Source organism: Argopecten irradians, chromosome 1 (assembly GCF_041381155.1).
Source record: "Argopecten irradians isolate NY chromosome 1, Ai_NY, whole genome shotgun sequence".
Taxonomy (NCBI): Eukaryota; Metazoa; Mollusca; class Bivalvia; order Pectinida; family Pectinidae; genus Argopecten; species Argopecten irradians.
The window spans coordinates 53,402,722-53,419,582 of NC_091134.1; the positions used below are offsets into that span (position 1 = coordinate 53,402,722).

Sequence of the window (16,861 nt, forward strand, 5' to 3'; positions counted from 1 at the left end):
GGGTGGCTGTTTTGTTTTAAAGATTTCAGTTAATTGACCCTTTGACTTTGTATGAAGGTCAATTCATATTAACAGTTCTCTGGATCAACCTCTGCTTCAGATACATTTTATATTATATATATATTTATTATAATAGATGTCTTGGTAATATTCTCTGATATAACAAAGACATGCTACTAGATTTAGTCTGCAAATGCCCATGCTTTAGGTAAGTGAGCTGAAATTTGTTAACCCCGGTCCCTTTTATAATTGTACAACTGACTCAATATCAGAACCTGAACCACAGCGGTAAAATATTTAAGTTTTCACTGTATTACATAAAATGCCCATCTTGCAGAATTGTTCTTGTTTTTAACCGTGGTAGCTTTTTATTCAAATTTATTAATTTCCCTTCATAAATGAAATTTACTTTTCATAAAATAATGATAATTATTATACCTCACTTTCATTTAGAATCTTCTGATTGGGTTAAACTTTATCACATGACATTGAATAAGTTAGATATCTCCCTGGAATTGGGTAGCAAGGGAAATAACCCCTTGGAAGCTCTGCATGTGACCAGAAGATGACGTTGTCTGCAACGTCAACCAACTATGGAAACACTGTTGCTTATTTTTAGCAGTCTGACAAATTCAACAACGTTGTCGGGAAATATCTTTGAGTTCATTAACCAGAGATTTAGATAGCTTGTTGATGTTGAATTGTTCAATATAATAAAATAATTATGTCCCTATGCAATTTGTATGTCGGGATACATCTAGAATTGTCTCTCTGGAAAGAGTTATTTTCTCTCTGGGTTTGCTCTTGAGGATCCTCCACAGTATTGTATACTTTACTATAGACACACCACACTATACGACAGATGCTTCTATCTACAAAATAATAAAGCTACGAACAACAGAAGTAGTAACACTTCATGTTTTACAGAATGAGATGTTCAGTAATGTTAAGTCATCAAAATAACTTTGTGGAGATTTTCTCTACGGTAATTAATAAACAACAAACAATGACTATCATTTGTTATAAATTGTATTAGATAAGCATATTCCATCAATAACATTTTGTCCTTTAGGATATCTCGGTTGTGTAGTCACAGATAGTTAACATATCACTGATCACTATACACTGTCTCACATCCCACAGGAAATTTATACATATATACGCCATTTTATTATACATTGTGTTTAAAAATGGCAGGTTTTACTCTATATTTGCTTTATAATGGTTTATATAACACAATGCAGATACAATATCATATTTCATTATCACTTGTAGCCATCAACTAGCCACCAACAGAATCTCATTCTCACAACACATTTACCATTATAATATTCTATAGCTATTTACATTGAGACCATGGTGCTCTCTGGGATTTAGGAAGTTCTCGTATACAATACAGGTTTCTTATAACTTTATTTGAAATATTTGTTTCCTAATATTTCACCCTCTTTGATTTCATCCTGAATTTGAGAGGAAGCTTGTTCTGAACATTCCACCATTTTTTATCCCACAGGACCCTAACAACACACAGAAAATTTTCTGGAAGGTTCATATGAACACTTCAATATTTCCCGAACATTTTATTCTGGTAACCTTATCCGAAGTATAGAAACTTTTCTAGTATATTCCACCTCTTTAACTCATCCCCAGCACTAAATAAAAACATCTCCAAAATATTCCAAGACCTCCTAGCTCCCATAAGTTATCAGTTTCACCTTGACTTTGTGTGGAAACTTGTCCTGAATAGTCAATTAGTTCCCCTCGACTTCACCTGCTGGGACTCATTACATGGAAATTACTTGAAAACACTTCAAATTCCAGTGTTAACCCCAAAATTTAAAGGAAACAGGTCACAAATATTTCACCCTCCTAGAATTTACCAAATATAGGAATTTATTCCAAAGGCTTATCTAGAAAATCATACCTCCTTAACTTATCAGCCATGTTTATTTTTGGTCTGTAAAACATCCACTTGCTTAAAGATCCACAGCAATGAATGGAAAAGTCTCCAGAATATTACACCTTAGCTCCCCGACAATTTGAAACATCAAACCCTATGGTAAGTTCGCCATCTGCCAGATAAAAGCTTTCCAGAGATTCCAGTAGCACTATACACAGACATCCAAATGTAATTTGGTTTTAACAGGTGCACTTCGGTGATTATCATGTACAATATATCACTTGTCATCTTAAACACAACTCAGGACAAATATCAACAAATGTAAAGTACCACAGTAAATCAACAACATACCATACAATTTTACATGACCTATTCTATAAGTGATGTACAGTTTGTATCTAGTTTTCACAGCATTACAAATGCAACTTCAGTATTAAATGCCGTCGTCATAACAACACATATTGTACCAAGTACAATGTTTAACAGACAATACCTAACAAATTATGTTGGACATAAGGATTGAACTAGGATCCCAGACGTGTTCTTATGAAGAAAAGCATGTATTTAACTGAACAAGGGTCTGAGGATTTTTAACAAAACAATGAACTATGACAGATATTACAATGCTACCCTCAGATTATGATTATATCATTTGAGCTCTATTGTAATTAGCACAGGGTCTTTGTTAACATTCCCAATTATCACCTGTATATTATTGTATATTTGTGTCACTATACTGGAAGCAGATCGACAACTGTTTAAAGTCCCTGTGCTAAATAGGAACTGCTATTGAATTTTCTTTTGGTAATTTACAGAAACAGTTGAGAAATATTCACTGAATAGATCTCTGTAACTTTCCATGTGATACTAAAGGTAACATAAAAAGATATGCCAGTGCTAGTCTTTTTTTTCACAAAAAGAAAGATAAAGCATAAGTGGATAAAATATACCAGGTACATGTAGTATAATGACTTAATAAATGCTGGGAGATGTAAAAGAAATGCGAAAAATAAGAATTAAAATACTTTCATTACTGAAAATTGTGATAAAAATAATTTTAAATGTCTGCCACAGATATGTTCTTTTATGGTTTTTCTGTAATGGGATATCTAGAATGAAAAACCTTTTTTTTTTTATTGACAATAGATTGTCAAAATCACTAATAACTCAAAATTTCAATGCCGCCACACGTCGTGTACTCTCTTTAGACACTTATAAAATGGATAATGTAACGTGTCTACTATGTTGCTGGACCACAAATCTTTTGGAATGAGACTGGGATAGCTTTAGGTTATACAGGTTCAAAGTTCACGAAAGCATTACTTGAAATACATCGATAACAAAACTGAAATGTATACATCCAACATCAGCACTAACAGTTCAGGTTTACAAGACTATAACAGATCTTATGGCACTGTGGTTACCTTGACAACACAGAATGATAATAAGCAACATGTCACATTGTTTATCAGCTATTCTTTCAATACATTATACAGATAGTTAACACTTGCGTAGGGTTTATTATAACTTTGTGGGTAGTATGAGGACAATGAAAACTCCCTCCAATTGAGGACAATGAAAACTCCCTCCAATCATCATCCATACACAATGAGCAGCTCATTAGTTATCACAATTTATATATCACACATTTAATCGGAGAGAACTCTTCTTATACAGGGGACATAACCCTACATGGAAAGGAGATAACCTCTTAAACAAGGTAGGTAACCCTTTTATGATCTAATAGAAAAGTAAATTTCTGTAAAATTATATAATATTTTCCTTGCATTGGCAGTAAGCTTAAAATTAAAACCATTAAAACACAAAGTTTAACAGTTGTAGCTCAGCTTAATGAACAATATTGAACAAACAAAAATACAAACATTATGCTTCATAAACATATGGTCCTCACTAATACAGTAAACAGTAAACAAAAATGAGAAATTAAACAAATAATCGACTCACTCCTGATAAGCGTTAAGCAGGTCTTATTTTCGCTTTGAAAGAAACTCAATGTTAGATACCATTATAAAACAACAGAACTTTCCTTTCTTTCTGCTTGACAATGGTCCTTGAACACTGACTATATAGTTCTGTAGACTAACAAAGGCAGTGTGATTTACAATCTGTAGTTCTAAGTCAGTTTAATGCAGCTACAACAGGATATTAACATCCAGACCAAATGTTGATGTGTTGCTTTCAACGAACCTCTTAGAAACACAGAGATCTCTTTAGAAACACACTGCTGAACTTGTAATTGTGTAGGTTAACATAACCTATATAGAGTTTGGATGAAAGCAATAATCCATGAGTAGTGTTGTGATAGACTGGCTGTTGTCTGTCGTGATAGACTGGCTGTTGTTTGTCGTGATGTGGTACCTTCAGGACGCTGGTTTAGTCTGTTTGTGTAGTTTTTGGAAGGATAAAATGGGAATGTGATGAATCTTGGGACTTCCAGATCGGGACTGTTCATGTCGGCTTGTATCCTACAGAGACAGAACAATACAATTAAATAGCTATCCTTATTTTATAGATCAGAGAATGCTACTTTCAATGCTACACATTTACCAAAGACACATAACATCATGTGACATTACAACATTTTCATCTGACCCATCTTACATATTTATTTATAGAAAAAAATAAATTAATTTCTTAACTTTATTGAAGCCAACAAAAATTCTGTTCTTTAAAAGAACTACATAAAGCTTAGGAATTATCAGGAATTTTTATCAATTCATGAATGATTTACACACAAAATACATTTCTTACAAATGTAAACAAAATGAATAAATAAGACTTCAAACAATTATGGCATTATGCAAATTTCTAGCAATTTTAGCCAATAAGTTTTTAATGATGAATGTTCTGTGGTTAATTAGGAAAGTGATATTTCCTGTGTCTCTTCAGATGGAGTGACATATAGTGAATGAAAACAGTGAAACTATGCAAATACTGCTCTTTTCTGTCTTGATTGAAAGATAATGCTTAATTTAAGCTAGTAATTAAAATTATGATTATTTTCTTTTTAATTTGTTACGTAAGAAAGGTAATCTAAATTTTTTTTTAGAGTTTTTTTCTCTCAATATATTTTTATAGAGCAACTCACTATATAGATATGAAAATAAAATCATAATTAGTTTGTATTATACAATATGGCTGTGATCATTATAAAAATTGTTTCACAACTTCAAATAAACTTTGAGGTTGCAGAAATAGTATAACAAAATCCCAATAATTAATGTAACACTCAAATATAAAACACTTGAAAAATGAACTCAAACCAAACAAAATACTGGTGAACGAATGTGCCATATTAGAATTATGGGAAAAGAAACACGGAAATCTTGCACGCTAAAAACAACAAACAATTTTAAATGATGAATCAAGGAAGCCATCTACCAATCACACAGTTCTGGCAGGGAAAATCACTTTCTAAATCATCTACCTTTTTTGTCTTTCAAGAATCCTCAATCCTGATTAACAACAATTAAAAAAAAATTACAAACTGAAGATAAAGTGAACAGTGCAAACTTCTCCAGGAAAATTTGGATTATCTCCCTTACATTACCAAAAATATTGTGCCTAAATTAAACTTATAATAACTTTGAATCACCAACAAAAGCTAATCACAGTTACATATTACTGAATGATGTATATTTAATTATTTCTTTTTGTTTCCTTCTTTCCCCCCCCCCTCGCAAAAAAATCAACAATAAATCAAAGAGTGACAATATTACACCATTAAATAAAAAGAAAGAAAAAGGAGAGATAATACTTTATAATGAAACAAAATCAAACTAGATGCTACAAAATCAACTTAAACCAAATGCTACAATAGATAAAACCCAATACACATTATAAGGAAGTACAAGACTTGTGGACTTCTACCTACCATCATGACAGCTCCAGCCGAGTTTGACATGGCAGCTTTCTCTGTCAGATTTTCCTGTTAAATAAACATTTGATAGTATAATGATAATGAACAACAACTAAAATAACACTCCAGTTTCTAGATATGATTGAACATCATTAATAATTTAAAGAAATATCATTTTCAGTTATAAACCTTGTTTTGTAGTAAATATATGATATTCATTTCTTTGTTACGTAGTAATCTATTCATTTAATAGAAAGCACACCATTCTTTGCAAGATTGACATGTTTGTCAGTATGTTGATTTCAAAATATCAAATAAACAAGAGATCCCAGAGGGATCTTGGCGCCCACCAAAGAATATTTATCTACGTCTGACAATAGAAAGAGGTATCTTTTCTCTGCTTTTCAAACTTTTACTACATATTACCACATATGAAATTCGAGAAAGATCCTTTCAGTACTTCTGAGATATATAACAAACTTCAATTATTAAAATCCAAGATGGCTACCTGTTGGCCATCTTGTTGACCGATCTGTCCCAAAATGCAATGTATACAACTAATGTCCTAAGGGAACTTGCAAATAAAATTTGAGAACAAACCCTTCAGTACTTTCTGAGAAAGAGTGGTAACAAACTTCAATTGTCAAAATCCAAGTTTGCTGCCTGGCGCCCATCTTGTTGACCGATTGGTCCCAAAATGCAATATGCACAACTAGGGCCTACATATGAAATTTGAGAGATCCCTTCAGTACTTTCTGAGAAAAAGCGATAACAAACTTTAACTATCAAAATCCAAGATGGCTGCTGATCGGTCCCAAATTGCAATATGCACAACTACGGCCCTAGGGAAACATACATATGAATCCCTTCAGCACTTTCTGAGAAATAGCAGTAACAAGAAATATTAATGGACGGAAGGACGGACGGATGGAAGGACGGACAATGGACCACAGACGAAAAGCGATTTGAATAGCCCTCTATCTGATGATGGTGGGCTAAAAAAAAGATTCATTTGGATCGGGCAACAGCTGGCAAAACTTAAAAAACACTCTCTAAAAAACATTTCAGAATAGTCATAACTGCATTTTTGTATTGATTTTCTTTTTTTTCTCCTTCTCTTCTTTTAATTAAAGCTACAAGTACACAGATATATATACAAAAATTAAAATATCTTTGCGATAAATGAAATATTTTCTACACAGTTTTGTCCATTATCATATCAATAAATCCTCTATCCATCCTTTATAATAAATGCTCTCCAGATAGACTGATCTGAGCCCTGTGGTTACCTCTGATCCACTCCGGCGTGGATCTGCCTGTTTGGACGGATGTACCCCACTAAAGGAGGCTGTCCTCTTTACTCCTGACTGAGACTTTTTACTGGGTGTTGGGGACGTGTGCTTCACCTTGTGGTCAGAGTTAGTCCTGTAACAGAGGGACAACAATACACCTTACATTCACAGTTTTATAATATTGTGATCATACAAGTATTCTAAAAATCACAGTAGTCTATGTTAACATAAACTTTACAAATAAGTTTTTACAAAGTTTTCTAGGAACACAATGTATATCTTTCCCTGCAAATAACCACATTCCACATATACAATAAACTCTATATGTAATGAGATCAATCATTACATAATACCTGCTTTAACAAGATAAAATATGTAAGGTATTCTATTATAATAAAAGATTCGCCTAAAACGAGAAAAAGCTGATGGTCTACTTGATCTCATTATACATGGAGTATAATTACTGTATAAGAATTTCATTCATTTACAATGAAAAGCTTAATGAAATTCTTTCAAAATCGCAGATCATAGTAAAGTAAGACAAGAATATTATGAAAATTTTGTCTCAAATGTAAATAAAATAAAACTTAGGTAATAGGTACAATAGGTTAAATATCACCACTAGCACCAGCATTGCTTAGTCCTCCTGTGTCCTGTAGTAGTACAACAGACAATGTCCACTCACCTTCTGTGTGTCTTGTGTTGACGACGTGGACCCTGTGGATCATCTGATTGGTTTCCAGATGAATTATCGCTATGGTGATGTGGAGCAGCTTTCTCTGTGACTGGTATGCAAGATGCCACCGGCTCACTTTCACTGCCACTAAGCTGCCTCTGTCTCCTGTGGACGACCCCATCCTCAGAGCCAGACGGCATCTCACTGGTTGATTTTAGTTTTATTTTTGTCCCTCGTTCACGCATGCTTCCCTCTTTTGACATGTTTTGTAACTTTTGTAATAGTTTTGACACAATTCCTGTATTGTTTGCCCGATTACCCCCGTCCATATCTAAATGTCTAGCAGCAGGAGATTCACCTACATCACTCTCTGAGCCGTTGGACGGTGACCTTCTTCGATCCACATATGTTGGTGACGCTGTTTTTGATGGTGTGCGTCGACCACCCTCTGACACATCCTCATTACTTGCGATCCTGCGCACGCGTGGAGGAAGAGCCGCTTTATTTGTGGTGTCACCACCATCTAAAGGTGATACTGGTTTGTTAGACAGTCTTTGTTCAATCAAGTCTGCGACACTTTTTTTCCTGTCCACTTTAGTTTCCGAGGTGTCGGATGGTGCAGGACTACTAGGACGGCTGCCATGACGCTTACTAGCATCAATGACAGGTATCCCATGAGCTTCCCCACCCGACTCTTTTGTCCATGCCTTTTTCACTTCCTTCACATTAGTAGTGCTATCAATGTCTTTCCTCCATTCGTACACAGGATTCTGTAGGTCCTTACTGCGTGTCCGTCTATGACCTTTTTGTGTAGATTCATTTGGAATTGCACCAGCGTCTTGCATTGGCACGTTGAGAATTTTTGTCTCTGGAGATGAATTGACACTGATGTTAGGCGCACTTGGCAATGATCCTGGACTTTCTACAAGACTGACTTCCGTGGACGGCATTTCAGTCACCTTCTCCTTACTTCGCGTACGACGATGAGTTTTCACAAATTGTTCCTTCACACTATCTGGCTTGGCTGCAGCTGCAATAGCAGACAACAGAGAATTTTGACTGTCAATTGTAAACGTTTCTGACATTTTTGATGCACTGAGTGAAGATTCCTTAAACCGACTGCCTGCAGGCGGTGACTGGTGTGATTCTTTTGGAATTGGATGTGGTGACTCATGGATTTGTTGAACTCCAATTGTTAATCCATCATTAGGTGAATCGCGACTACGGTTGCGTCGATGTGTGTGTAATTTTGCTTGCACAAAAATTCCATCACTGTTATTTGATCTTGAACTCCCAGGTCGTTCTGACCTTGAACTAGGTCGTTCTTTCACATTTTCTTGGTCACTAGCACTAGATTCTTTCCCACGAGCATGCGCCTGGCGCTTGTCTTGTCGAGGCGACTTTATCCGTCGCTGCCGTCGCTGAACAATATGATTACGTGCAACATCTGAACTTTCTGTTGAATCTTTCTCGTCACTTTCATCACTATCACTACTTAACGACTGTTTACGCGGTAAACTGCTTCCTTGTGAAACTCCCGCCATTATAATGTTGGATGTTTTGGACTCCCCCAAGGAAGATACTGCCTTCAGATAGATCCTGTACAACAAAAAGCATTGTTTACTTATTATATTCACTGATCTATAAATTTAAATGAAAGCTTCATATAATTCTATTCATTGCTACTTTTAAAGACCCACTACCTTGCAGAAACGGCTTTAATTTTTAATATGGGAATGTAAAACTAGATAGATAATCTCGCAAAAGTTACTATCTTACCGTCAATACTACATTTATTATTATCTTCTGAAAAATGTTATTAAAATAAATAAAATGTTAATTTTCATAACACGGGTCATCTTATGTTTCTCGCCGTCGTCCTAAATACCGCGCGGAAGTTGACTATCTCTGCGCCAGACTGCAAAACAGTGGAATGAATCTAAACCCGCATTATTATCTCTCAGAAATTCAATGTCTTACCCCCAGAGCAGATAACTCTTCACTGTGAAATGGCAGCATTGTGCAGTTATCTACTGTTAGTATTTTTGACACTATCCTGGCCCTAAGTCCTCACTAGACGATGGCCATACTTACTTGTAGGTTAGTTGTGTATTCAGGCCATGTATCAGGGCCCGGAGAAGGTTGTTAGCCAGCATTGACGTCGGCTTCTCATCAACATACACTCTGTACCCTGTCACAGAAGAATTTATTATTACCTGCGATATGTATCTAACATAAAACACTAATTGTTGCTATATATCCAGCATGTTTAGCTTTTTTCGACAGATCAAGGAAAGTTTCATCAGACCCAACTTTCCTTTATATTTACCTAATAATGGCTGGTTGACCTCTTTGTTAAATGCGTCCAGAATTTTTGATGGCTGCCATGATATGACTATGGAAGTCTCGCCCTTGTGTTCCAGTCGCAGGTTACGGGGAGGGGTCGGCAAACCTGGCTGTGGGACTGAGGAGAAATAGGCCTCCTCTTCCTCCGAGGGGTACGGGGAGAGGGAGTTGGGGATAGATCCTGATCAAAAACAGAAAACAGTAGGAATAGTCTGGATTAATATGAAGTCTCACTAAGTTAACCTCTGAACACCTTTTTTAAACTTTTATTTCTCTTTAAAAACATATCACTATAAGTTGTGTGTATACAGATTATGACTATTTTTAGTGGTTTAACTTTTTTAGTTGAACAGGTACACAACTCATCAACATTTCTGCAATTTTGTATACAGCTGAAAGATTTTTATCACAATATATGTAAGTTTTGCTAAATAAGAAGCATCATTTTTCTAAAAGCAAAAAACAATTGCTTGTTTTTTCCAAAAAGATAACACAAAACCTTTTTCACATCACGTTCTGATAATTACCCCAGCGTGGGCCTCCTATACTGGACTCATCATCACAGCTAGATATGTCGTCATCCTCAAAGCCTGTTACCAACAGCGACATATTCTCTTCTGTAAAAAAGTGATTGAGTTTTTTTCACAACGATTCACAACAGCGGAAATTTCTAAATCGTGACAAAAATCAACTTTGGTAGATATTTTCCAAAGCAAATGAAAGGCCAGTGGCAAATTTAAACTTTTTACAAATCACATTCGAAGGAGGACATGAGAAACTACTAACCTGTGGTATCATTGCCACCAGAAAATAAGCTACTTTGGAACACAACACTGGAAACAGACTGTAGGGCTGTCTGAAGCTGGGACACCTGAAACAGAATTAAAACACTGGGTGATAAGTTCATAGACTTTTCAGGACAGGTCACACACAATACAGTTTACATATCCTAACAATGGTATAGCAATATCAATACACGAGATACAACCATGGTACAATAATGTCGCTAATTTCATCAACATTAACTCTACTGTTTGATAGTCCTGTAATGACAACAGGGTGGAAATGATTCATATCAACTGTAGGTATAGTATTATGTTGTTTTATGTACAGTATAGGAGAAAAAAGTAAAGATGTGTTTGTAAAGTAGAAGTAGATTTTTCAACTCAGGAAAATGATTTTAGACTGTCAGCGCTTGGCAAACCCCATGCTGACCAGAAAGATTTGAAGCAAACATCCCTATATACTTGATTGGAATAATCTTAGCATGGGTCTACACCATGGACAGTGATATTTTACTGAGTGTAGCAGTTTGGCTGGTCAGTATGCAGCTTTAATTGTCCAGAACTGGGCAGCCAAATTCTTCACTGAAGCAAAATATGTTCCATCGTTTTTGCAGTATCCACTTAGAATTTTGAATTTCATTTTGGTGCAAACCTCTTATATGTAGAAGTATATGTAGAAGCTTTACTTGTATCCTGTAGTCAAACCTACCTGGTTTTGCAGATTTGCACACGTTTTCTCAAGCTGTCTGTGTTTTTCTGGGTCTATTTCTGGGACTGTGCCATGACCTGAATTTAGATAGTCCATTCTTTGGAGGGTGTTCTGGATCTCCTGGCTATAGTTATACGAGCTGTCGTCTGTTCCTCGGGTCGAGTCGAGCGTGCCCTTGAAAGACTGTGATGTGAGAACCTCAGACTTCCAATGCTGTAAGGACTGGACCTGGTGGAACAGAGAGATCACTGATAAGAAGACAGCTTGTTTCAGGTTCAGTCAGTAAAATGATCATTTTGCTGGGTTACAAAGATGGAATTTTTAAAGACCAACTTCTACAAACAATACATTTTCTTAAAGCAATACATTAAATCTGCTATTTTCACAAAATAAAGATGAAAATGTTTGTTTGATAAAATGCATTACTTCAATTTCAGCAACGTTTACCAACAATATAAGTAAGAAGTTAATAGGAATGGAGATTGAGCATAGCCTAGGAATATAGTGAAATAATGTATCAAATATACTGATTAACCAGGAAAAGAAATGCTTTCCACTAAGTAAGTGTTAAGCATCCCCTGCATAAATCTCTTACACACTAAATGGTACGTACCTCCTTCCAGAGGAATCGGATGGCCTCCATTTGTAGAGACCGTAGGTGTTTCTCCTCATCATACAGCTTCTTTTGCCTAAAACACACACAGTAGAAATCATTATCAGGTGTGAAACATTTCACCAGATAAATCTAGTTCAAAATGTTTGTTTTTATTCTTACCCTACAACAAAACACATTCAGAGTAAAAAAACTCTAATCCTGCCATTATACAATATAACACTAGATTATACATGGACAGGCTAGTACCGGGTAACTCTAAGGTACCCCACCAATACCCCTAACCCTTACTTGCATCTTTTCCTGATAATCAGTTTATATATTGGAATTGTAAATCATAACTTTTTGATTGATGTACTAATAAATAACAATATACAATATATAGGACAAGGTCAAACCACACTAGGATCTGATGACTGACCTACTGACTTGTACACTTCTGATGACTGACCTACTGACTTGTACACTTCTGATGACTGACCTACTGACTTGTACACTTCTGATGACTGACCTACTGACTTGTACACTACTGATGACTGACCTACTGACTTATACACTTCTCTCTATTTGATGACATAGAGGACATAAATGTAGTATTCAGGTGGACATGCTGTTCCCCCTTCTTTCATGTATATAAGATATGAATATTACTAAAGCTTTATAGATTTTGTTAACTTCTGATTATGTGATAGCCTACCATGTATAGGTCAATTTAGGTGGAGTCTTAATTAATAATAATTGTGAACCAATTTTGTTAATTATCTTACTAAGGGACACACTGCATCAGTTCTGACCCATCTATTTCTAGCTGATCATTTCTGTTAGTCCAAACTGTTTTCCTAGTCTAACATCTCCCTTGACACAAATGAGTTGAGTGCATCACTTTTGAATTCTGTCCCCTGTCTCGAGGGCCAGTTCAGTCTATAAAAGTAGAAGCTTGACTGCTCTAGTATTACGTTAGCATGAAAGGAGTAGGACAACTGATTTGCTCAAAGTGACCGAATGGTTGTGCTGTTCAGTGTCTATAATCTTAAAGACACAAATTTGGGTCACAAAGATTTATCATTAAATACTGATAACAACTGACATTTTTCTGGTACAATTCATGCTATTTGTTATATATCCTGATGTTGACACAAAAATCATTAGAACTGTTAAATATGAGACTATTTGACATCATTGAAGTGCCCCCAACCTCCATTTAGACAAATAATTAGCTTACTACCTATTTAGTTGTATTTACACTACCATTGGAGGATATGCTACCAAAAAGCCTTACAAAACATGTTGATTTTAGGTATATCGATTGATTAAAGGAATCCATCAAGTTTATAAACTATTTAAACAGCTTTCATGGGACACTTTTAAATATCGCCCAGAATAAAACCAAATAACCATTAAAGGAAATAGATATTTAATAGCTGTACAACAATTAGTATTTTTTATTGAAATCAAAATGTTTCAGACTTTTTTTAATTATGAAACCATTCAATTTATTACGTCACTGGTCTGTCTGTGCATTCAGTACAGTACAGTCACTTTTATTCTGATGGGTGTGATACTGGTCAAGTGCAATATTTTGTTAAATAATTTAAGACAATTTAATAAATTACCAAAGGGCTACAATGGCCCAGGGATTAGGTTTTCCGACAATCTACCTCTTCTTGGTTGCAAGTGAAGCCCATGAGGAACATTTTCTAGGCACTGACTGTAGGTCAGAAGTTTATTACCAAGTACTCTGACTTTCCTTCACATTATTTACCTAGAACTTCCCTAGCTAAATGACACTGACTTTGATGTCAATCAACGCAAACTATGATAAATTACCAAGTCTAACATAGATGAAGGCATGACTTTAAATAAGCCCAAGATGCACATGACACATTTTTTTCTAATATATGGGTCAAAGGTCAAATTGTAGGTCATAGTGACCTACTTTAGGTATTCTAAATAGACAAACAATTTAAGTGATGACTGCATTTAATCATAATGAATTATCTGCAACTTATAGTTCCAAACTTTATGTAATATTTCAAAAAGAAATATTTTGTAGCAAGATGGGAGAAGAATGACTCATCAGAGAAGTCATCAAAGAGTAATCGTTATAGGGGGTATTTAACTTAATTAAATGCACATAGCATCTATATCTATGTTGCATAGCTGTACAACTAACCGGATTTATGAACTTTTTTTCTCTCTATTATTCAGGACTGAACCTATTTAGTACAAAATAAATAAATAATTTCCAATACTGGCAGACAGCCAGAGACACCTTGTACCTACAACCTACCCACTGTACTCCAGAAACATGGCTGCTGTCATTCCCTACATTTCATACTCAAGGTTACCGATTTTTTCCCCATATCTGTTCTATTATGTCATTCCACTAATCTAAATCCTCTAACATTCAATTTATTTTACTATTTTTTTACCACTTGTAACATGCCACTGCAACGGTAAGCGATTTATCAGACAGTTTATGTATTTTACCTGCTGATAAGCGCAATTTATACTTTTTATTCTAATACAATCCTTTAAAAAATAACATATATCACGGTGTAGCCCTGCCAAAATACACACCCAAGTACCCGGTATGTTCCGATAGATAGACAGGCATTGTACAAATGGACCTATCCTATGTAGCACTACATAATTAACCTATCTGTTATATAATTTATGTGAAAATACTGAACTCAAACTACACCACAGGTGAAATGACAAATAGTTCACAAATCATTCAGAACTCAAAGAAACATTTCAGAGTCAATAACACTAAGTCGTTTGAACCCAATGTTTAAAGACCGTAAACTACCCAGGGCTTTTGTTCATTTGTATCAAATACAGAAGCAATATTTACAGAACAAAAGTTTGCAGTGACAGATTGCTCAGGTGATTGTCCTTGACATATTAGCTAGCAGAGGTCAGTTACAGACTTATAAGTACACAATTATCATAAACACATTTAATTGACCACTTCCATAAAGAGAACAATCATACCTCACCACAAAACATTTGCACTTCATGGCATTATGGTACCATATAGTACAAAACTGTTTATTCTCTAACCATGATCTATCTAATCTTTGTATCCCCAATATCTATCTATCTAATCTTAGTATCCCCAATATCTATCTATCTAATCTTAGTATCCCCAATATCTATCTATCTAATCTTAGTATCCCCAATATCTATCTATCTATCTATCTAATCTTAGTATCCCCAATATCTATTCTCTAATATCTATCTATCTAATCTTAGTATCCCCAATATCTATCTATCTAATCTTAGTATCCCCAATATCTATCTATCTAATCTTAGTATCCCCAATATCTATCTATCTAATCTTAGTATCCCCAATATCTATCTATCTAATCTTAGTATCCCCAATATCTATTCTCCAACTATGATCTATCTAATCTTAGTATCCCCAATATCTATCTATCTAATCTTAGTATATTCCCCATCTATATCTTAGTATCTATCTATCTATCTAATCTTAGTATCCCCAATATCTATCTATCTAATCTTAGTATCCCCAATATCTATCTATCTAATCTTAGTATCCCCAATATCTATTCTCCAACTATGATCTATCTAATCTTAGTATCCCCAATATCTATCAACGGTTACAACAACGGTTTGGTTTGTTTTGATCAGTTTAACGTCCTTTAAACGTCATTTAAGAAAGTGGCAGGCATTGATACCTGTAATGGAGGAAAGTCGTAGTACCAGGAGAGAAACAACCAACCTGCAGTCAGTACCTGGCAACTGGCCCTGACATGGGATTTGAAATTGGGACCTAGAGATGGAGGACTTGTAGTGATATATGATATACGGGACATATTAAAGTTGTATGGTCTATAACTTTCGCTCTTTTGGTCATAGTGAAAACTGTTTAAGTGTTCTACATATTTTTCTCCATCTGCCTAAGGTTTAAACTTTCTAATTTTACCACTTTTTATAAAGTTGCAGCACTGGGAGTATCTTTAATTATAAAAGTAAAAAATCTTTTTAACGTGCACACGTAAGTAAAAAATCTTTTTAACGTGCACACGTAAAACGAGAGTTGTGAAACCAAGAGAAAATATCAACAATTTTTCATAAACAAAACATGTGGTCGACCTCATCAGATTCTGTCTACAAAGAAAATAATGCTCGCACATTACAATATTTGATACACACAACATTTTACGGTAATGTGTAAATTGGATGTTTCAAATACTCAATCTGTGGACATATATCAGCATGATTTGCTCATATAAGCCAGAAGGAAAACGTAAACAAACACATGTGTGCTTACGCTAGTTAACTGGCTCACTATGTGCAGGTTGTGTCGAACGTCAGTCACGTGATACGATTAGGAATCCGACAAAACCCGAAGTCACTGAACATGGCGGTGATTGAAGGCGCTTTATTCAAAACCAGGAATATATGATTCCTAGATTTCGGCTCTCTAATAGGCCTACATATGCTTTTGGGGAGCTAAATCATCAAGTTACATGTCAATGTTTAAATATCAAATGTTTAAGTTACATATCGTTACAGTAAAATTAGCAGCAATACAACTTAACCACTCGGCTACCATGGCCCATTTGACAATATGTAGTTTTTATCAATAAATGATAGTAACTATAAATTTATCTTGTCACTATTAGGTTAC

At 35.1% G+C, this 16,861-nt stretch overlaps 1 protein-coding gene across 3 annotated transcripts in view; it reads right to left on the reverse strand.

Moving 5' to 3' along the window:
- Nucleotides 1–1,011: 1,011 nt before the first annotated feature.
- Nucleotides 1,012–16,861, reverse strand: part of LOC138333102 (uncharacterized) — a 55,129-nt gene continuing 39,279 nt past the window's right edge. For 2 of the 3 annotated variants that reach the window (XM_069281238.1, XM_069281244.1), the window contains exons 7-16: nt 12,202–12,277; nt 11,589–11,816; nt 10,881–10,965; nt 10,622–10,711; nt 10,078–10,275; nt 9,843–9,939; nt 7,758–9,347; nt 7,070–7,205; nt 5,796–5,849; nt 1,012–4,386 (exon numbers count right to left, since the gene is read on the reverse strand). In XM_069281238.1, coding sequence (XP_069137339.1) covers nt 4,282–4,386; nt 5,796–5,849; nt 7,070–7,205; nt 7,758–9,347; nt 9,843–9,939; nt 10,078–10,275; nt 10,622–10,711; nt 10,881–10,965; nt 11,589–11,816; nt 12,202–12,277 — 2,659 coding nt within the window. In that variant the 3' untranslated portion in view covers nt 1,012–4,281. Of the gene's footprint in view, nt 4,387–5,348; nt 5,377–5,795; nt 5,850–7,069; nt 7,206–7,757; nt 9,348–9,842; nt 9,940–10,077; nt 10,276–10,621; nt 10,712–10,880; nt 10,966–11,588; nt 11,817–12,201; nt 12,278–16,861 lie in introns of all 3 variants that reach the window. The other variant, XM_069281249.1, reaches the window with a different exon arrangement.